We start from the raw sequence: 22,456 nt of genomic DNA, 5'->3' as shown, positions 1-22,456 counted from the left end.
GGAGGATGGGGAAAGTCATGACTGTGCAGCTGCCTTAAATGTTGTTTGTACCCCTCGTCCTGATTTACAAGATATCCTTCTGTCTAACGCCGATCTCGTCTTGTATGTTGGCGGCTCCTCCTCCCATTCTGCGGCAGGTTTGAACCAAGTTGAGTTTGCTGTGTGTTCTGACTTAGGTATTTTCGCTCAGGTCCTTTACCGCACCACTATTCTGCTCAATCATCTGAACTCATCGCTTTTACTGAGGCTTGTAAATTGGCGGAAAGAAAAACTGTGATATAGACGCAGAGATTAGATCACGCATCCAGAGGGGGGGATGCTGGTACAAAAATGGGTTTTCAGGAGTAGCTGAAAATTACTACAAAAATGTTTGATCTGTGCTTCTCACAACCCATCTACGGTTCCTGCACAGCCACAAGCTGCACATCCGCCTCCACAATTTCCTTTTCAGATCTGATGATGGATTTTATTGAGCTGACACCTGCTGAAGGAGAGAAACATTGTCTAATCCACTTCGCAGCCAAGATCAACATGCAGCTGTACGGAAGATGGAAGGTTTTCGAATTGTTAATTGTTTTTTTGTAATTTTCATCAATCCTGTGCTCATCGGGAAAAACGTACCGCACAAACAAATTTATGACTAACCTGAGTTATCACATCAAACATACCCATTGGCTGACTCGAAGAGAGATCCGTCACTTCAGTGACTATCATGATCATGCCGACAACATCTGGTGGCAATTAATGAAAATCTCACTGCTTTAAGTGACAAAGGTTTCTCCTCTCTGACGAAGGAGCAACAGTTTATCAGAACAATGACCTTGCAAAAACAGACTGGCTCTAGATTACCTACTAGCTGAAAAAGGAGGTGTTTGTCACATAATCGGGGAACAATGCAGTACTTTTATTCCCGATGTGTCTAACAGCATTACCAACATCCACTATAAATTATAACAGTTGCTGACAATCCAGCAGGAGGAAAATACTGGTTCATCCTGGGATCATTTGTCTTGGTTCTTTTCTGGTGGTTGGACCTCCTGGTTAATAAAGATTGAAGTAATTTGTTCTTGTTGATTTCTATTATCTTGTTGATTTAGATTTTCCTTCATGTTGTGTTTTTCCAATGGTTAAGGGACTGGTAATGAAAGTGACTGATACCACTTTGATAAAGATAAATACTGATGCAGACTTACTTTCTGTTTGTGCTGACCATGATATGGAGAAGTATGATGTTTCTGCATTAAAAGACAATGACAGTACTGAGGAAGATGGATTTTACATTGTTTCGTGGGTGCTATAATTATGTTAAAACTCAGAACCCGGATGGGAAGTTAATACTGATGTTTAGCATTGGAGTATTTTAAATGAAGTAAAATGTATGCTTTAACAGTTTATTAAAAATTATTATTTTGGTATAGAGATGTTCAAATGCTCTATGCTTTTGAAAAAATTTGTAAAGACAAATATGCATTTTTCTCTTAATTAAGGAGTAGCGTGCTTTCCTTTTTGATCAAGTTTAATATCCACCACAATAGCTTTTGACCATCTATCTTTCCTTGTTTTTGCTTTTTGTGTTTACTAGTGTCATGATTTGTTGAGATGAACCGAACACAAACCACACACAGAGCTTTTTTCTGAGAGTTTATTGAATGAAGGATGAGTTGTGGAAGGAGGAGACCAGAGAGCCTGAACCAGACTGGAGCTGGAGGATGTAGATGGAAGCAGGAGCTGGAGGACCGGAGAGAGCTGGAGAGCTGGGGGTGCTGCGTCGAGAACCGGCTGCTCAGCAGAGAAGTGACTAGGAGCGCTGGGGTAGCAGGAGACCAGAAGCATGGCTGAGAAAGCTTTTTGGACACAGGGACTGCAGTAGACCAGGAGAGCAGCAGAGATGGGGTCCTTAGAACGCAGGAGGACTGCAGTAGATTTAGCAGCGCAGCAGAGAGAGAGTTCTTGGAGGTGCAGGGCTGCTGTAGAAACAGAGGTGCAGCAAGAAAGTTCTTTGGACGCGGGGCTGTAGTAAGCCTTTTGCCCATTGACAGCTGGAGATAGGCACCAGCACCCTTCACGACCCCAAAAGGGATAAACGTGTTAGAAAATGGATGGATGGATGATTACAATTGTATTTTATTTAAAATGTGAATGTATTAATTCAGTTTCCATCTCTTTAATATATTTAAGGAAAATGTTAACTTTGCAGCGCTCTCCCTCAAAATATTCTAAAACCATTTGTGGTCTAAAAGCACCCCCTCTGGTTGGTGAGTAATAATAAACACGTTCAGGCTCTAAGGGGTTTTTGTACAGCTGGGCTATTTGTTTGTGTCACTGTGGCTGTCTGGCACAGTAATACACAGCAGAGTCCTCAGGCTGCAGATTCTGTCCATTCAGAGTCACTGTTTTACTGGAAGAGTCTAAGTCTATACTGAACTTGTTCTTCAGTGAGTCTTTGTAGTTTGAACCTCCAGTATATTTCATCCCAATCCACTCCAGTCCTTTCCCTGCAGGCTGTCTGATCCAAGCTGTCCAGTAGCCCAGATGATAAGAGACCTGACAGCTGATGGTCAGACGTTGACCTGGCTGCACAGTCACAGAGGCTGGCTGTGTCAGCTGTTCACACTTCACACCTGTGGAGAAAAATGTTAAGTTTATAATTACCACATTAACAGTAATCAGTCAGTTTAGTGTGATCATGCTGTAAAAGTTTCTGCCTCAGTGAGACTCACAGGATCCAGCAACCAGCAGCAGCAGCAGAGCTACAGAGAACATTTTTTGTGTTGAAGATGATCTGATGAGAGTTTTTCTTCTTCTGCATCTGACAGCATCAGACCAAGCCTTTAAACCAGAAACCTTCATTTGCATAATGATGGTCCTGCCTGTCAGGATTTTTTACTTTTTTATCTACCATACAGAAACAGTATTTTTTTTAATGTACAATACTCATGTTAAACTATTTTTTTTCAGCTTTTGAACTGTATTTTTGTCTGTTTTGTTTTCTACGCTATTCGTATAGTAATTATATTTATTCGGGTACATTAAAGTTTACCACTTGGAGGATTTAACAGTTCATACAATCCTGCACAGATGTTTATAATGTAAAAAGGAGCCTATGATTAAATACTTTAGATACTTTTTTGTTTTGATGCAGCCATCATGTCTCGCTCCATCCACCGCAGTTTGTCCAGGACTTGGTGGGTGCGTTAGTCCATGTCTGGGAGGAGATCTTTCAGGAGACCATCTGCCACCTCATCAGGAGCATGCCCAGGCATTGCAGGGAGGTCATACAGGCATGTTGAGGCCATACACACTACTGAGCCTCATTTTGACTTGTGTTAAGGACATTACATCATTGAATCCGCCTGTAGTTTGTTTTTCCACTTTATATTGCATTTCCATTGATAATTTGTGCATGATTTTGTTGTCAGCAGATTCAACTATTTGAAGAACAAAGTATTCAATAAGAATATGTCATTCATTCAGATGTAGGATGTGTTATTTTAGTGTTCCCTTTAATTTGTTGAGCGGTATATAGGAGGGGAGACGGGAGGTGTATCAGGTGGAACCAATTACACTGGTGAGATGAGTAAGATTCAATTAGGCAGAGGGGGAAAATGCAGTGAGCTGGCAGGAAAAACTGAATCTAACAGGGGAATATGAGAATGGCCAGATAAGAGGGGAAAAAAAACTTGACTAGACAAAGGAGCAGGTAGAAAATAAAGATCTAAAAGAACAACTTAAATAAGGAGGTAACTTTAAGAGGAACTGAATCTAACGGATACAAAAATGTACTAAAAATACTGAACATTAAGGCAGAAGCAAAGATCTAATGAGGAACAAAAGGTGCAAAACATTGACATACAGCAGGAACTCCAGGGAGGCACAAGAAATAAACCAACCCATGGGGATCTTTATAAACGTTTACTATGAACTCTGCAATTCAAAACACTTTGTAAGCACATTCTGTGTATTTATAAGAAGAAAACATTAATAGACCTTTAAATTTGTATAGATGTGAAGAGTTTAATCTGTTGCATGTATTTTCTCCTGAAACTTAATTGCATCTAATCATTAAAATCATACATACTTGTACAAAATCCTGTTTATGAAAGAGTAGATTTTATAATTATTGTGAATTGTTTTATAGGGCACCAAAAGATGTTGGCCTTAAATATATTAAATTATTTCTCCAGAGTGAACCATGCAGATCCCCTCAGGTCATCATAGACATGTCAGGCTATTGTGTTTGTTCTGACAAAGATATGTGGTGTTAGAGCTCCCCCTGTGGTGTCTTCTTGTTAAAACTATTGATGCATCAAGGAGTTTTTGTAAAGTGTCTGGCTGTTCATTTGTCAGGCTGTTCATCTGCAGATACACCTGACTTCTGCTGTTCTCTCTGGATATGGGGAGTTTTTCTTTCCACTGTCGCTTCATGCTTGCTCAGTATGACGGATTGCTGCAAAGCCATGGACAATGCAGACACCTATCCCTGTAGCTCTACGCTTCTCCAGGAGTGAATGCTGCTTGTCGGGACTTTGAAGCAATCAACTGGTTCCCTTATATAGGACATTTTTTATCAATCTGTATAATATGATTGATTTTGACTTTGTAAAGTGCCTCGAGATGACATGTTTCATGAATTGGTGCTATATAAATAAAATTGAATTGAATTGAATTGAAATGAATTGAATTGAATTGAATTGAATTGAATTGAATTGAATTGAATTGAATTGAATTGAATATGGTGAACCGGTTTTTCATTGAGTCAGAGTAGTAGATGCTGCCGCTGTCATATCTGATATAAGCAATCCACTCCAGTCCTTTTCCAGCTGCCTGTCTGATCCAGTTCATGCTAGGAGTGCTACTAAACCCAGAATATGTGCAGGTCAGTCTGTGGGATTCTCCAGGCCTTTTAACCACTGATTAAGACTCAGTCAGTGTTTGACCATCAGTACCTGCAGACAGACAGATCATTAGGTTCTGAACTGTAATAATTCTGTATTTACTCACTAAGAGAATCCTTTAAATGATCATTTGCTCTCACCAGTCCAGTTAACTGCCAGGATGAGGAAAGCGATCACAACCTGATGAGGTCTGATCATTGTAGAATGATCATAATAGACACGTCCAAACTCTGCTTAGTCTGGACGTGTCTTTGTCTCTGATTTACTGCAGGTCTTGAACTCTCTCACAGACATGTAAAGGTGGAAGCAGTGCAAACTTTGCATCAACTCCTCCCCCTGGAAAGAATGTAGAATTCATCTTGATTTATCTGTAGACATTCAGTTTCAATAACTTTTTTAAATTCTTCTTGGATTTGTTGATGGTTTAACTTTAACACTAATTTACATGTAATTTTTTATTACTTTCATTTAAAGTCATAAAAATGTAAAGTCAAATAACAAAAAAATTAATGAGCATCTGCAGTAAGTGTGTCAGAAGAGATAATTTTACATACAATGTGAATATGAAGCAGATGTGGAAAGGATTTTAATCCTTTTTTAATTCATGATTATTTGGTCACAAAAAAACTCAGAAACTTTTTTAGATCTAAATAATAAACCAGTTTCCACGCTCTTTGTAGAAATGGGTAAATAGTATTCATATCTGTTACACCAAAAGTTAAATAGAAGTCTGGAAAACAGGAAACAACAAATGTTAATATGAGATATTTGTTTGTTAGTTGTATTTTGGGAGCAGTTTGAATTTAAGCCTATAATCTTATTTGAATGTTTTGTTTTAATGCTCTCTTACATGACAGCATTATTTGTCTTAAGTTGAAACAATTAATTTTGAATTTGTAATTTCAGTTGTATAGTAACATACCAGGGATAAACTTTGCATCCCTTTTATTTTAAGTTTAAAATAGCTAAACATAGTACATGGTTTTAAAGCACCTCCTCTGGTGATTTTTTGTTGCATGTGTTCTGAGGGGTTTTTGTACAGCTGTGCTGCTGGTTTGTGTCACTGTGGCTGTCTCGCACAGTAATACACAGCAGAGTCTTCAGGCTGCATATTCTGTCCATTCAGAGTCACCGTTTTACTGGAAGTGACTACATCTATACTGAATTTGTTCTTCAGTGAATCTTTGTAGTATGATGATCCATCACCACGTTTCACCCCAATCCACTCCAGTCCTTTTCCTGCAGGCTGTCTGATCCAAGCTGTGTAGTAGCTGCTCAGAGAATAAGAGACCTGACAGCTGATGGTCAGACTTTGACCTGGCTGCACAGTCACAGAGGCTGGCTGTGTCAGCTGTTCACACTTCACACCTGCAGAGGAAAATGTTAAGTTTATAATTACCACATAAACAGTGATCAGTCAGTTTATTGTGATCATGCTGTAAAAGTGTTTGCCTTAGTGAGACTCACAGGATCCAGAAACCAGCAGCAGCAGCAGAGCTACAGAGAACATTTTTGTGTTGAAGTTGATCTGATGGGAGTTTTTCTTCTTCTACAGCTGACAGCATCAGACCAAGACTTTAAACCAGAACACTTAATTTGCATGATGACGGTCCTGCCGGATGGAAAACTTTTGAGTTTTTCATCCAGCATACAGAAACAGTATTTTTGAATGTACAATATTCATGTTAAACTATATTTTCTTCATCTTTTGAACTGTTATTTTGTCTGTTTTGTTTTCTACGCTATTCATATAGTAATTATATTTATTCAGGTAAATTAAAGTTCATCACATGGAGGATTTAACAGTTTATACAATCCTGCAGAAATTTCTATACTGTATAAAGGAGACAATGATTAAATACTTTAAACACTTTTTTTTGTTTTAATGCAACATGAATTCTCTTCAATCCTTCACAGAGAATATCGTACCTTCTCTCCATATCTTGAGGCATTGATACAACATTCTATGTGCAGCTGAGCTGCCTCATTGTTGTTACATTTAAATTTTAAAAGTGGTTCACATGTACATTTACAACAGCACTGAACATTTATATTGTTTATAAAACAAAACGTTCTAAACACATTGCTGCTCACTGCTGACTGAATGAGCATTAAGCTAATCTACTTGTTGGCAAGTTTTTATAATGATGCACAGTGACTGGCACCATTCCTGTTCACCCTCTAGACCCCCTATTTCTGAATCAGGTGTGTTGAAGCATCTAAACATTACAAGACACTGGCCTTTGAGGATTAGACCACTGCTCCAAGAGGTTTGTGTACAGCTCTGCTGCTTGTTTGTGTCACTCTGGCTCTCAGGCACAAGAATACACAGCAGAGTCCACAGCTCAGTCACTGAGCTGCTAGAAGAAGTAATAGTGAAATTAAATTTGTGAAGCTTTGTATTCTGGGCTCAATCTACAGCCTGCTGAAACGATCCACTCCTATCATTTCTATGATTGTGTTATGTATTCTTTGACAAACTTAAATTAAAAAAGAAGATGAAAACATGTATATTGAGGGTCTGTTCTATTTGAGTTCAGCTGCTGGAAGTGAGGAAGTGGCATTCTGGGAAGGCATCATCGATGACCTGATGTCTGATGAGAAAGATGGCAGCTTTGAGGGGATGTCAGGGTGGATTGTGAGCCCCCCGAGTTTTTGCAGTCAGAAGCTCCAGTTGACCACTACAGAAGAGAGTAGGGGCCAATCCCAAGAACAGTGCAATACATCACAGGAATCAATACATTTGATAATTTTTGGACAAAAAAGCACCACAACATGGTCTAGAATTAGTGCTGTCAAACGATTAAAAATTTTAATCACGACTAATCACATAATGTCGATAGTTAACTCGAGATTAATCGCAAATTAATCGCATGTTTCATTCTTTTATTTCTGAAAATGTAATAGCCTGTTTGGGCATTTTAATATGCAATTTTGCAATAAATGACACTAATAAAATACATGCTTGTACAAAAAATATTTTTATTTTGTTATTTTTCAAGCACTTTTCAGAATTGGAATGAAAACATCCTGGTGCCAAATGTTAAACTCTGGACTATAATGGCTAAATGACTAATCGTGACGCCCTGATGTTTACACCATGTGTAAATAAATTTGTAAACAAATATCTATTTTCATGCCGATACGTTTTTTTTTTTGCCTCTTAAACAAAGATAGACATGGTATTATGCATAAACATATAAATTAATACAAATTGTACATTTCAATAAAGTCATAAGTTTTGTTCATTTCTTCTCTCTCTCTCTCTCTCTCTCTCTCTCTCTCTCTCTCTCACTCACTCTCACACACATCTAATTCTGAGCTTTCACACCAACAACAATAATTTCTTTGAATATTTTTACTTGCTGTTTCTATCCATATTCATAGAGTTTAAGCCTGGAAAAAGGTTTTAAATTTCCAGGTCATTCCAGTCTTACACTTTGCTTGCAACTGGGCCAGTAGCTTAATACACTGAAAGAGACAGTTTAGCAACTGATTAGTAACTCCAGGTCCTTCGTTTGGCAACGTGATTCAGCCTTAGTTTGTCAAATACAGAGAAAACAAATTAATAAGCATTAAAGTACGGTTTATGGGTTGGGTTTTATCAACGTGTAAAAGCTCATCTTCAGAACCAATGTCTGATAAAATAGTGATCTGCACCATGTAATCTACTTTCAGCAGTTATCACCGGTTATTGCACCGTAAACTGCAGAAAATACGTGCAGAGCTGCGCTGTCTGCCTTTACTACCGTCGGCTCCTATGGCGGAGGGATAGTTCAGCTCGATACACTCAAATGTAGTGCAGGCAGGTCTCATAATAACCCCTATTTCGTCACTTATTTTAGAGCCCAAATAAGCGATTTCACTTTCAGAAACCTGCCCAAAAAAACCGCAACCAGTGACTCATGAAATTTAGAAGCGCTTTTAGAAAAAAGAAGCCCAAAGTCGCATGTGTCCGAGGGTAAAAGAAACTTTGCGCTCACTGTTGCGCGGGTCTGTTTTGCTACAGTTTTCTAGCCCTCTTGAAACTACGGAAAGCGCCGAGGGTAAAAGAAACACAGTCCGGAGAGCGCGGCGGGAGGAAAAACATTAGGGAACGGTGTGTGTGTTTTGACGCGCGATTAACGGCGACAAAAAAATTGTCGCCGTTAAAATGGGTGTACGTTAACGCCGTTAATAATGCGTTTAACTGACAGCACTATCTAGAATATTTAATTTTTAATAATATGTTTGTAAATCAATGTATTTATTTGCACCGTTTTAGCTGTTCTAGAAGATTTCTTTCTACCAACATGCTACACAGTTTTTTCCATCTTTTTCTGCTGTTTTCTTTCTTTTCTTTTTAACTTGAACAGACAGCTCTTATTCTATCTGAGTATGCAATTTTTAATAACTCCACAGTGTTTTTTTAACTGTATAGGTTAACACTTTGATATTTGTGAAAAAAAAAAAGTTTTAATAAAAATATGCCTAGGAAATCAATACATACAGCAGATTCCTTAGTAAGCACTGTATTTATAAAACTGGGTTAATTATAACTCATATACATTATTATTATTATTATTATTATTATTATTATTATTATTATTATTATTATTATTATTATTATTATTATTATTATTATTATTATTATTATTAATTATTATTATTGTTGTTGTTGTTGTTTTTGCTATTATCTGGGGTGGTTAGTTTAAAAAAATCTCATGATGTTAAATTTAATGATTAAAAGTATTACTGTAGGAACTAACAAGTTGTTTCATTTTTATTTGTCTGTGTAGGTAGTTGATCCTCTTCTGCCCCCTTCAGACTCTCATGAAATAATTTTGCTAAGTCTTTGTACAGCCTCTGAGAGGTTAGAGACATCTGTAATGGAGGGATGTGCAATCAGGGAAACAAAAAAAAGGACCACAGGATGCTGAAGATGAAGTGGAGATCATTTACAAAAACTGTTTATCTTGAAACAACTGTCTATGTTGCTGCTATCATAGACAGGCCTAGGGCCTCTCTTTAACAGCAACACCTTGAGGCTTTCATGCTCACGGCTGCATAGCCAGATGTGCTAAAGATGCTGGAGAGTGATCAGATAATAGATGGAGTAGCAGAAAATAGTCAGTTGCTGCAGAGGTTACTCATAGAGTAAACAATGTAGGTTAACAAAAGCAGGAGCTTACTAGATTTTTTTCCACTCTTTTTTTCTCAAGTTGAACTTGTTAAGCTTAAAGGCTACTCTGTTTGCAAAAAAATGTGGCTTTGTTATAGTTCACCCTTTGGCTATATATCTCTACATGTATGTTGTTGCATTAAATTACAATGGTCACCTCGGTGGGCCAGTCCTTTAGGAACTCGCGGGCCACTTTTTCTCCCCAGTCTACCCCTGACATGGGTCACATATGGGCAAAACCATTAGATTTTGGTCACATTTCCCTGCAATAATTTTTTTTTTTTTTTAATTTGTTTGTTTTGTTTTTGTAATTAACAATTTTGATTTTACTTACATGAATCACATTAGAGAATCGTATCTGAGCTAATGTTAGTTTATATATTTAATTTGGAAATAAACTTTTATTTTTAAATCCATCTGCAGTGATATGTGTAAACTTTTATTTTTTTACACCTGTCAGTAAAAACCGAAACAACCTGAGTGGTTCCAGGTCTCCTCAGCTGGTCCCTGAAACCCACAAGTGATCTGGCTTTCAGAATTTGTTGTGCAAGTCTGCTTTTTGTAATAATCACTGTCTTTCTGTCCTTCACAACATATTTTGTACATTTAGAGTCAATGTATTTTTTTCTTATTGTATTAAGACAAATATGTGTCTGTTGTATGTATTTTAAAGAAGTGCGTCCTCAATCTACAGAGGAACATGAGTTTGAATCTTTTTATCAGTATATTTTTCTTGCGCAGATTTTCAACCCACATGGAGGGAAACTCTCAGGAACGATTAAAAAAAGGTTTAATGGTCTGTTTTACTACATTTGAATTGTTACAAGTGTGTTACTGTGTATATATCAATGAATTACTGACATTGATTATATGATTCAGCAACCCCTTCTACCCCATGAGGGAATAAGCAGGTCAGAAAATGGATGGATGGGTGGATTATATGATTCAAAAACCCTTTGTAAGCAAATTCTGTGTATTTAAAAAAAATAAAACTTTAATAGACCTTCAAGGTTTTAAGGATAAAAACACTTTAATCTGATGCATGGATTTTCCTTTGTCTGATTTTGTTATGCATATGCTCTGTGTCTTTCTTCCAGGATCATTTGTGTTTTTGGGCTGGCTTCTGTTTGCCACGTTATGATCTTGTCCACTTTACCCAGCTAATACAGTGAGCAGCTTCACCTCTTACTCCTAATTACCTGTGTTGAGTCCACCTCTGTCCATATATACCTGCCTCTCAGTGTCAGTAGACGTTCAGTGCCCCTGTTTGGCATCGCCTGCCTTCTTGACCAAGTTTCTTGTCATTTGGATTTGCCTGTTTTGCTTTGCCCTTGCTGTACACCTCATCGACTCCCTTATTCTTGATATGACTTGGGCAGTTTTTAGACCTCTTTAGACTTTAGGCTTTACTTTATTAGTTCCCTGAAGGGTAATTCGTTTGCAGCAAGTAATAATAGTAGTAGTAGCAGCCATCACATAATCACACAAACAATACAGACAATAGACAAGACAGAAGGATAACAAGCGACCCATAAAAGTTAAAGGAGATCAATCTAAAACATTACCACTACCAATTCCAAACATTGGCATTACCAATGCTGCCGAACTTTTAGTTTTCCCTTTACTCAACGTAAATGCATTTTTTGCACATAAAAAAATGGTTTGAACATTCTCTTGCATCTGTGATTGCAACACTGTTTATCTCCAGCACTGTTACAAGTTTACTTTTTGATCACTGGTGCACTTTATATTGGAAGATATTCCACCTGAAATCTGACTATACTCCATAAAGTATATGCAACGAAATTCCGTTCGGTATTCACTTTATACATAAAAAATGACAAATAAAGTTGTCTAAGTCTAAATCTCTCTAACACACATTTGCAAAGACTTGAAGTGAAGATTAACGATAAAAGCTACAGTTGAAGTTAAAATTAAAGATGTGCAGCAATTAGAAATCAACCTTAAATCAGGACCGGATTTAAGGTTCTAATCTTACAATTTGTTTTAAAAGCCATTGACTGTAAGGACAAAACGTTAAGATCTCGATTCTCACCTAGCCATTTGGACCTGTCTGATCTCCTTTGCCTGCCTGCTCGGTGTGGGACCCTTGTCCTTCTCACAGATCACTGCCTCCAGCCTATTTTGCCCATCACCCCCTGCTGTTTGCTACCTGCCAGCTGCACGGCTTGCCTCCAGCTCCTTTCTTGACATTACCTGCCTGCACCAGGATTTTGCTTGTTTATTTTTTGTATCGAACATTTTTAAAACCCAACCCAGTGTCTGGTTCAAATGTAGGGTTATCTAAAGCCAAACATAACTGATTCATTCTATTCATTAAAATAATGATGCAAAAACCTGTTTGTAAAAGAACAGATTTTAAATTGTTCTGATTGGTTTTACAAGGCACCCAAAGATTTTGGGCTTGATGATTTCTCAATGTTATTCCTTCAGTGTGAACAGTCCAGATCCCCTCAAGGTGGAGTAATCATCATTTGCAATCTCCTCCTTCTGAAGAAGAAACTGGAGTCAACTGGTATAAATCTTTGATTAATAACATACATTTCAATGAAGTTTGTCTTCTGCATTTAACCCATGTCTTAAGGAGCAGTGGACTGCTGCCATAACAGAAATACATTTGTTAAAACCTTTTTACATTTTACTCAATGTACGAAGTGGGCTTTTTTTGTGGAAGGAGGACACAAGATTTTTTCCATTTAACCTCTTGTTGGTAGAAATATTGTTACACAGGAATTTATGAACCACAATGTGAGCCATTTCTTTAACAGCATATGTATCATTTTTTTATTTGTGCCAATACAAGATTGTACAGGGCTTTAAGTGGTCTCATTTTGCTTTGTTTTACACATTAATCAGGTGAGTTAGAGTTAGAAATCAAATCAACAATGGCTGCATGACAAGGATCTGGTTAATGTACATCTACTACTCTGACATGTAGTGTACTTTGCTGTCATCCTGTTTTGTTTTGTTTTGCTGATTTTAACATTCAATCCATTTATCCTCACAATCACTATACTTCATGTTTCCAGGCCTAACTGCACGTCACATTTCACATTATTGAAAGATGGGTCATGGTTGGAGGATGATGCAAAGAGAAAAAATAGAAGGATACCACTAACTACACTGATGACAGAGATCAACAAAATGCTGTACTATTACAATAATGATTTTAGAGAGACTGGGCTTTTATCATTTAGCTCAGAATACTTGTATCTTATGTATGTTATATGTGTTCAGTCATTTTTTTATATTGAATAAAATCATGTATTTAAAAATATTTCTATAAAATTATATTTAATGCAAAATAGTTTTTGACTTACATATTTCCTTGATGCAAACTGAATGTTTCTAACAAACATATGAGTTAATTTATATTAAAAAAAATGGTAACAATTATTTTGTAGTACAGTGTTACCTTAACGGAATTAAAAATTTAAGAGAAAAATCTATTTACATTAGTGCTAACTCCTAACACAGTTAGCACTACATCCACATGTGTAAGCTATACGATTAACACATTTCTTCTTGCTTTAACACATAATGCATACAATTAACGCAAATTAAAAATGCTCAAACTCCTTTTACACACCGACTCAAACAAGACCAAAACAATAGAATTTTACAGTCAAATTTACCAATGCTTTAACGCTGTATGTCAGAACAGATAACACCACGTTCTAAACCTAACCTTACAGGCTAAAGTCAAGGTGAACAACTCTTCATATTGAATTGAAACACAAATATATTCCCTGTATTTTATTCCATTGCTAATGAGAAACATCTGATTGAAGTTATGCAGTTGTTGAAATCACAGATAATTCCCATATAGGAAGCACACTCAAGTGTTGATGTTCTTTCAATCACATATGCTATAAAAGAGGACTCTTTGGGCTGGTCATGGCTGAAAAAGGAACAATTTGGAGCAACACAATGTGAGGCAGAAAGAAAGAAAGAAAGAAAGAAAGAAAGAAAGAAAGAAAGAAAGAAAGAAATGCCTGCACGAGAGCGAGGAAGACAAGTACCAGGACAAGGGAGAGGAGTGGGGCAAGGTAGAGGGTTAGGAGTAAGAATGCGCAGTGGCGCTCAAAGAAGGACAAGAGCTAAGATAAGATAAGATAGTCTTTATTGATCTCACATTGGAGAAATTCACTTGTCACATCGGCTCAGTAGTCAGTCAATAGTCAGGAGTAGGAAAGGGTGCATCAATTATATACAGTGGATCAAAAAGAAAACGAGAAAAACATAATAAAAAAAAAGAATACAAAAGTACAAAAATACATATATATATATATATATATATATATATATATATATATATATATATATATATATATATATATATATGCACCTGACACATCTAAAATAATGCAGCTTCTGTAATTTCAGCTGATGATAGTGTTTTTTTTTTGTCATTGTGTTATGATTGACTAAATGTTCCTGTTGGAAGAGAACATGTGTTAGTGTTTTGAATAATTATTTAATTTTGAAACATGTTTGCAGTGTTTTGTTAGTGTATTATTGTATTTTGAAAATTAGTTTTGGAGTTTAGTTTACGATGTGTGAATTTGAACATGAAATTAACAGTTTCACCAATTGTGTATTTTAGGTGTGTTGGTGCGTTAAGAGTTTAGGAAACCTGTTAAATGTATTGAAAACTGTGTCATAGCAATTTTAAAAAAACTGTAAAATGACTCTCTGTCGTAAACTACAGTACATATTCTGTATTTTAAGAGAAAACATATTCTCTCTATTGTCTTCTTGCACTAAGACAAAAAGTTGTCTGTTGTGTATATTTTAAACAATTGTGTCTTAATTAACAAAGGAACATGAGCTTGACTCTTTATATCAGTGTCATTGTTTTATGCAGATTATTTACCCACATGTGGAGAAACTCTTGGAAACAATAAAAAAAGGTTTAACGAGTGGTCTGTTGTACTGTATTTGCTATAAAAATTATTTATCTATAGACATTTAAAAAACTTTGTAAACAAATGATGTGGTTTTTTTTAAAACAAAAAACATTTTAGGTTTTATAGATAAAGGCACCAAGTAGCCCCTGAGGACCACATGTGGTGCTCATAAGCCTGTTCTAAAAAACAGCTCAACCCAACAGTAAGCTGCATCTAAATCCTTATTGTCACACATAAATAACATTACCCAGTCTGCTTACTTCCATCTTCGCAACATTAACCGCCTCCAATCCTCCCTTACCACGCACACTGCCTCTTTCCTTATCCACAGCCTCATCACCTCCAGTCTTAATTACTGTAATTCTCTTCTTTTCGGCCTCCCTCATAAATCCCTCCATAAACTCCTTCAGAACTCAGCAGCTCGTGTCATCACCAGAACTCCCAATTTTCATCAAATTTCCCCTTTTGTATTTTCATTTTTATTTTCTGTAAAGTGACCTTAAGTGTCCAGAAAGTTGTTGTTAAATAAAATGTATTATTATTATTATTATTATTATTATTATTAATATTATTATTATTATTATTAGTAGTAGTAGTAGTATTATTAGTATTATTATTTTATCCCATCACTCTTCCTGTTTATTCACGCTTGCATTTATATAGATTTAAAAAGACAATATCTATAACAAAGCATGAAAAATATGTTATTTTAAATAACGTTAAGGTGAACTTCTAGTTCAAAGGTCAGTACTGGTAGCCCTTCATGTGACACAGCACCAATGAAGTAAATCTCAGTTTCAAAAAGGTTGGTGACCCCTGCTTTAATCTGATGCATGTTTTTTCACTTGAAACCTGATTTGATCTAGTCATTAAAATGCTATAAAAAAATGTTTATGAAAAAATAGATTGAAATTCTTTTTTTAGATTAAATAAATCTCAAAGTTATTTCTCTAGTGTAAACTGGCAAGACCCCATCAGATCATCAGTGAAATGTTTTGCTAATTGTGTTTGTTCTAAGATGAGTGGTGTTAGAGCTCCCCCTGTGGTGTCTTCGTGTTAAAACTATTGATGCATCGAGGAGTTTTTGTACAGTGTTTCTGCTTCCTGTGTCACTGTGGCTCTCGAGCACAATAATAAACAGCAGAATCCTCAGCTGTCAGGCTGTTCATCTGCAGATACACCTGATTTCTGCTGTTCTCTCTGGAGATGGTGAACCGGTTTTTCACTGAGTCAGAGTAGTAGATGCTGCCGCTGTCATATCTGATATAAGCAATCCACTCCAGTCCTTTTCCAGCTGCCTGTCTGATCCAGTTCATGCTAGGAGTGCTACTAAACCCAGAATATGTGCAGGTCAGTCTGTGGGATTCTCCAGGCCTTTTAACCACTGATTCAGACTCAGTCAGTGTTTGACCATCAGTACCTGCAGACAGACAGATCATTAGGTTCTGAACTGTAATAATTCTGTATTTACTCACTAAGAGGTTCCTTTAAATGATCCTTTGTTCTCACCGGTCCAGTAAACTGCCAGGATGAGGAAAGCGATCACAACCTGATGAGGTCTGATCATTGTAGAAGCCATTTGTCTCTGCTCAGTCTGGACGTGTCTTTGTCTCTGATTTACTGCAGGTCTTGAACTCTCTCACAGACATGTAAAGGTGGAAGCAGTGCAAACTTTGCATCAACTCCTCCCCCTGGAAAAGATACAGAACTCATCTTAATTTTCTGCCATCATTTGCTTTCAATATCATTTTGAGATTATTCTTGGACATATTGATGGATTAATTTAAACATAAATTTTTAGTTAATTTGCCATCACTTTCATTTAAAGCCATAAATATTTAAAGACAAATAATAACATCTGTAGCAACCATGTAAGAGGAGAACATTGTATATATAACATGAATATTAAAACAGAGATGGATTGGTCTGTAATCCTTTTTCAATTCATGATTTTTTGTCAAAAAAAAAACAACTCAGACACTTTTTTTATATCTAAATAATAAACCAATTGCCAATCTCTTTATAGAAGTGGGTAAATATTCCTCATATCTGGTAAACCAAAAGTTAAATGGAAGTCTGGAAAACAGGAATTAACACTTGTTGATAAGAGATGTTCGTTGTTGTTTTTTGAGAGTTTGAATTTAGGTTTGTAATCTTTTTTGAAGGTTTATTTTGACAGCCTATTTTATTATTCCTCATATTACAGTATAATGTTTCTTAAGTTTAAACATTTATTTTTGTATTTTTACTTTTAGTTTTATGTCAACATGTCAGGGATAAACTTAGCATGTGTTTTATGTTTCAGTTTAATCGATTAGCTGATTTAAAAGTGCCTCTTCTGGTGGTTATGGGTTGCATGTATTCTGAGGGGTTTTTGTACAGCTGTGCTGCTTGTTTTTGTCACTGTGGTCTTGTCTGGCACAGTAATACACAGCAGAGTCTTCAGGCTGCAGACTCTGTCCATTCAGACTCACAGAGTTGCTGGAAGTATCCACTGCAAAAGTGAACTTGTTCTTTAAAGAATCTTTGTAGATTGGGGTGCATCCCTTGCATGTGTAACCAATCCACTCCAGTCCTTTCCCTGCAGCCTGTCTGATCCAAGCTGTCCACAAGCCTAGAGAATAAGAGACCTGACAGCTGATGGTCAGACGTTGACCTGGCTGCACAGTCACAGAGGCTGGCTGTGTCAGCTGTTCACACTTCACACCTGCAGAGGAAAATGTTAAGTTTATAATTACCACATAAACAGTGATCAGTCAGTTCATTGTGCTCATGCTGTAAAAGTTTCTGCCTCAGTGAGACTCACAGGATCCAGCAACCAGCAGCAGCAGCAGAGCTACAGAGAACATTTTTGTGTTGAAGTTGATCTGATGGGAGTTTTTCTTCTTCTCCAGCTGACAGCATCAGACCAAGACTTTAAACCAGAACACTTCATTTGCATGATGACGGTCCTGCCTGTCAGGATTTTTGACTTTTACACTATTCTTACATTAATTATATTTATTCAGGTAAATCAAAGTTTACCACATGAAGGATTTAACAGTTTACACAATCCTGCACAGATGTTTATAATGTAAAAAGGAGACAATGATTAAATACTTTAAATACTTTAGTATATAGTATTGCATCTGTTCACCATGTCTCAAAGCCTTGAAACAACATTCTCTGTGCAGCTGAGCCACCTCACTGCCATTACATTTAAATTTTTAAAGTGGTTCCAGTGTAAATGTATGAAGCAACACGATCTAAATATAAGTTTATGTTTTCTTAGTCATAACGAAGACAAAACATTTTGCTGCTCAGTGCTGACTCACTGAGCATCAAGCAAATCTGCTGATTGGCAGGTTTTTTATGAAGATGAAAATCAGAAATTGTTCCTGTTCACCCTCTACACCATATTTGAGTCCAGTGTGTTGAAGCATCTAAATATTACAAGACACTGGCCCTCGAAGGTGGACCAAAACGGAGATAAAAACTCTGTTTTGGGCCAGAAAAAAATAAAATAAAACACATTTATTTCTGGTATGTATAACAGATAGTCTGTTAATTATTTACATTAATTCTATCATTCAAAAACCTTTGTTAGTAAATTCTGTAATTTTAAACAGAAAACTTCAAGAGAGATCGAAAGACTACTCTAATTTGAGGTGCTTATTTTCTCCTGCAACCTTATTAAATATAGTCATTAAAATACTGATGCAAAAAACTGTTTTTGAATTAATAGATTTTAAATTCTTCTTTATTAGGCACCAAAATATTTTGGTTTTAAAAACATCTCAAAGTTATTTCTCCAGTGTTAATTGTCCAGATTCCCTCAGATCATCAGAGACATGTCAATGTCAATGTCAATGTCAATGTCAAATTTATTTATATAGCACTTTAAAAACAGGCATAGAACTGCACCAAAGTGCTGTACAAGAGTGACAACAACACAAATGAATAAAAACAAATTATCAAACACTAGTTTAATTAAATGCCAAAGAATAAAAATAAGTTTTAAGAAGCAATTTAAAATGATCCAGGCTGTGGGCAGATCTAATTTGGAAAGGTAGATTGTTCCATAGAGAAGGAGCAACAGCAGAAAAAGCCCGATCTCCTTTCCTCTTAAGTCTGGTCCGAGGAACTGTTAGTAAAAGCTGATGTCCATCTAATTGTGTTTGTTGTGATAAATTGTGTTAGAGCTCCCCCTGTGGTGTCTTCTTGTTAAAACCATTCATGCATCAAGGAGTTTTTGTACAGTGTTTCTGCTTCCTGTGTCACTGTGGCTCTCGAGCACAATAATAAACAGCAGAATCCTCAGCTGTCAGGCTGTTCATCTGCAGATACACCTGATTTCTGCTGTTCTCTCTGGAGATGGTGAACCGGTTTTTCATTGAGTCAGAGTAGATGGTGCCACTGCCACTGCTGATATAAGCAATCCACTCCAGTCTTTTTCCAGCTGGCTGTCTGATCCAGCTAATGTCAGGAGTGCTACTAAACCCAGAATATGTGCAGGTCAGTCTGTGGGATTCTCCAGGCCTTTTAACCACTGATTCAGACTCAGTCAGTGTTTGACCATCAGTACCTGCAGACAGACAGATCATTAGGTTCTGAACTGTAATAATTCTGTATTTACTCACTAAAAGGGTCCTTTAAATGATCATTTGCTCTCACCGGTCCAGTTAACTGCCAGGATGAGGAAAGCGATCACAACCTGATGAGGTCTGATCATTGTAGAAGCCATTTGTCTCTGCTCAGTCTGGACGTGTCTTTGTCTCTGATTTACTGCAGGTCTTGAACTCTCTCACAGACATCTAAAGGTGGAAGCAGTGCAAACTTTGCATCAACTCCTCCCCCTGGAAAAGATGCAGAACTGCAGGCATTTGGTTTTAATAAGTGTTTTGTATCATTTTTTGGAAATGTTAATGGCTTTCGTGTAATTTATCATTACTTTCATTCAAAATCAAAGATTTAAATTCAAATAATTACAAATTTTGTGACTGTCTGTAGCAATTTTGTCAGAGGAGATAATTTCAAATATGATGTGAATATGAAGCAGAGGATGGATAGTTTGTAATTAGTGTTTTTTTTCACACAAAAAAATAAACTTTTTACATATAAATAATAACCAAATTACCATGCTTTTTGTAGAAGTGGGTAAACAGTTTTTATTTATGTTAAACTAAAATTTAAATGGAAGTGTTAAAGACAGAAAATTGCAGATGTTAGTATGAAATATGTGCTTGCTTTTTGTATTTTGGTAGTGATTTAAATTGAAGATTGTGATATTACTTGAACATTTACGTTTAGCTTAATGTTCTCTTTTATTATTCTTGATATGACAGAAAAATGTTTCTTAATTTAAAATATTAATTCATTAATAAATCAGGAATAAACTTTGAATCAATTGTATTATTCAATTTAAACTTCTAAACATAAAAACTGGTTCAAAATGGAACTTTTGTGCATTTTATATATTTCTATGTGAACTGAAATGAAATAATGAAATCAAAAGTATAATTTATACATGAGCACTTACATAAATTTATTTAACCAAAATTAGAATTTATTTCGCATTTCTTTCTAATTTTATTCGTGTCAAACTTAATTTCGCAGTTCCAAATAAATATTCAGTCCACTAATATTTTGATGAATGTCTTGTAGCAAGTTTCTGCTCGACCACACAGTTTTTTGTAGCTATTTAAAAGCTGTTGCTATAGTCCTAGAGATTAAAGGATAAGCAAAAGAACTTCTGTTAGAAAAACACCAGCAAACCCAAATCAATTTTGTGCTCATCCTGATGCTTTGCAGACAGGAAATAAATAACAATCCAGCACATTTGTAGGAAAGATTGTAAAAGTTTCAAGAGTTTCCTTCAAAGACTGATCTGAAATTACTTTAATTCAATTCAATTCAATTTTATTTATATAGCGCCAAATCATGAAACATGTCATCTCAAGGCACTTTACAAAGTCAAGTTCAATCATATTATACAGATTGGGTCAGATTATACAGATTGGTCAAAAATGTCCTATATAAGGAAACCAGTTGATTGCATCAATGTCCCGACAAGCAGCATTCACTCCTGGGGAACCATAGAGCCACAGGAAGAGTCATCTGCATTGTACATGGCTTTGCTGCAATCCCTCATACTGAGCAAGCATGAAGCGACAGTGGGAAGAAAAACCACCCATTAACGGGAAGGAAAAACCTTCGGCAGAACCGGGCTCAGTATGAACGGTCATCTGCCTCGACTGACTGGGGTTACAGAAGACAGAGCAGAGACACAACAAGAGAGACAAAAAAGCACAGAAGCACACATTGATCTAGTAATCTGTTCTACATTAGATGGTAGTAGCGGGTGAGCCGTCTTCTCTGGATGATGTCACAGTTAACAGAACGCCAGACCAGGTGTACCTACTATGAAGAGAAAAGAGAGAGAACAGAAAGTTAAAGCAGAAATGACAACACATAATGCATAATTGAAGAACAGTAGAACTCAATAGAGTGAGAAAATTAGATCCTGATATACTCCAGTAGCCTAAGCCTATAGCAGTAAAACTATAAAGGTAGCTGAGAGTAACATGAGCCACTAGTTATAATTTTTGTCAAAAAGGAAAGTTTTAAGCCTAGTCTTAAAAGTAGACAGGGTGTCTGCCTCACGGACCAAAACTGGGAGTTGGTTCCACAGGAGAGGAGCCTGATAGCTAAAGGATCTGCCTCCCATTCTACTTTTAGAGACTCTAGGAACCACCAGCAGACCTGCAGTCTGAGAGCGAAGTGCTCTGTTAGGAACATACGGGGTAATCAGAGCTCTGATATATGATGGAGTTTGATTATTAAGGGCTTTATACGTTAGAAGAAGAATTTTAAATTATATTCTTGATTTAACAGGAAGCCAATGAAGGGAAGCTAAAATTGGAGAAATATGATCCCTCTTGTTGATTTTCATCAGAACTCTTGCTGCAGCATTTTGGATCAGCTGAAGGCTTTGAACTGCATTTTGTGGACTTCCTGATAGTAAAGAATTACAATAGTCCAGCCTTGAAGTAACAAATGCATGGACCAGTTTTTTAGCATCGCTCCTGGACAGAATGTTTCTAATGTTGGCGATATTCCGGAGGTGAAAAAAGGAAACTCTGGAAACCTGTTTAATATGGGATTTAAATGACATGTCTTGGTCAAAAATAACACCAAGATTTTTTACTTTATTACCAGAGGCCAGGTTAATGCCACCCAGATTAAGTGATTGGTTAAGAAGTTTATTTTTTGAGGACTCTGGCCCAAAGATTACAACTTCGGTCTTGTCAGAATTTAGATGCAGGAAATTTAAAGTCATCCAGCTTTTGATGTCATCAAGACATGACTGCAGTCGAAGTAATTGATTGGATTCATCAGGATTTATGGATAAATATAGCTGAGTATCATCAGCATAACAGTGGAAATTAATCCCATGCTGTCTGATAATTTTGCCTATCGGAAGCATATAT

The 22,456-nt window shown here is 36.5% G+C and overlaps 4 gene segments (V, D, J or C); all 4 read right to left on the bottom strand.

The window, feature by feature from the left end:
- Positions 1 to 2,319: 2,319 nt before the first annotated feature.
- On the bottom strand, positions 2,320 to 2,763 carry LOC118562505. The segment is given in 2 exon segments: positions 2,320 to 2,621; positions 2,721 to 2,763. Coding segments are annotated over 2 exon segments (345 nt in total).
- Positions 2,764 to 5,955: 3,192 nt separating this feature from the next.
- Positions 5,956 to 6,405, bottom strand: LOC118562486. The segment is given in 2 exon segments: positions 5,956 to 6,263; positions 6,363 to 6,405. Coding segments are annotated over 2 exon segments (351 nt in total).
- Positions 6,406 to 16,094: 9,689 nt separating this feature from the next.
- LOC118562474 lies at positions 16,095 to 16,670 on the bottom strand. The segment is given in 2 exon segments: positions 16,095 to 16,407; positions 16,497 to 16,670. Coding segments are annotated over 2 exon segments (381 nt in total).
- Positions 16,671 to 19,236: 2,566 nt separating this feature from the next.
- LOC118562475 lies at positions 19,237 to 19,749 on the bottom strand. The segment is given in 2 exon segments: positions 19,237 to 19,551; positions 19,641 to 19,749. Coding segments are annotated over 2 exon segments (378 nt in total).
- Between the last annotated feature and the right edge of the window lie 2,707 nt (positions 19,750 to 22,456).

The sequence above is a fragment of the Fundulus heteroclitus genome, unplaced genomic scaffold, assembly GCF_011125445.2.
Source record: "Fundulus heteroclitus isolate FHET01 unplaced genomic scaffold, MU-UCD_Fhet_4.1 scaffold_95, whole genome shotgun sequence".
NCBI lineage: Eukaryota > Metazoa > Chordata > Actinopteri > Cyprinodontiformes > Fundulidae > Fundulus > Fundulus heteroclitus.
Note: the sequence above shows the minus strand (reverse complement) of the source record. Positions and strands in the feature narration are given on the sequence as shown.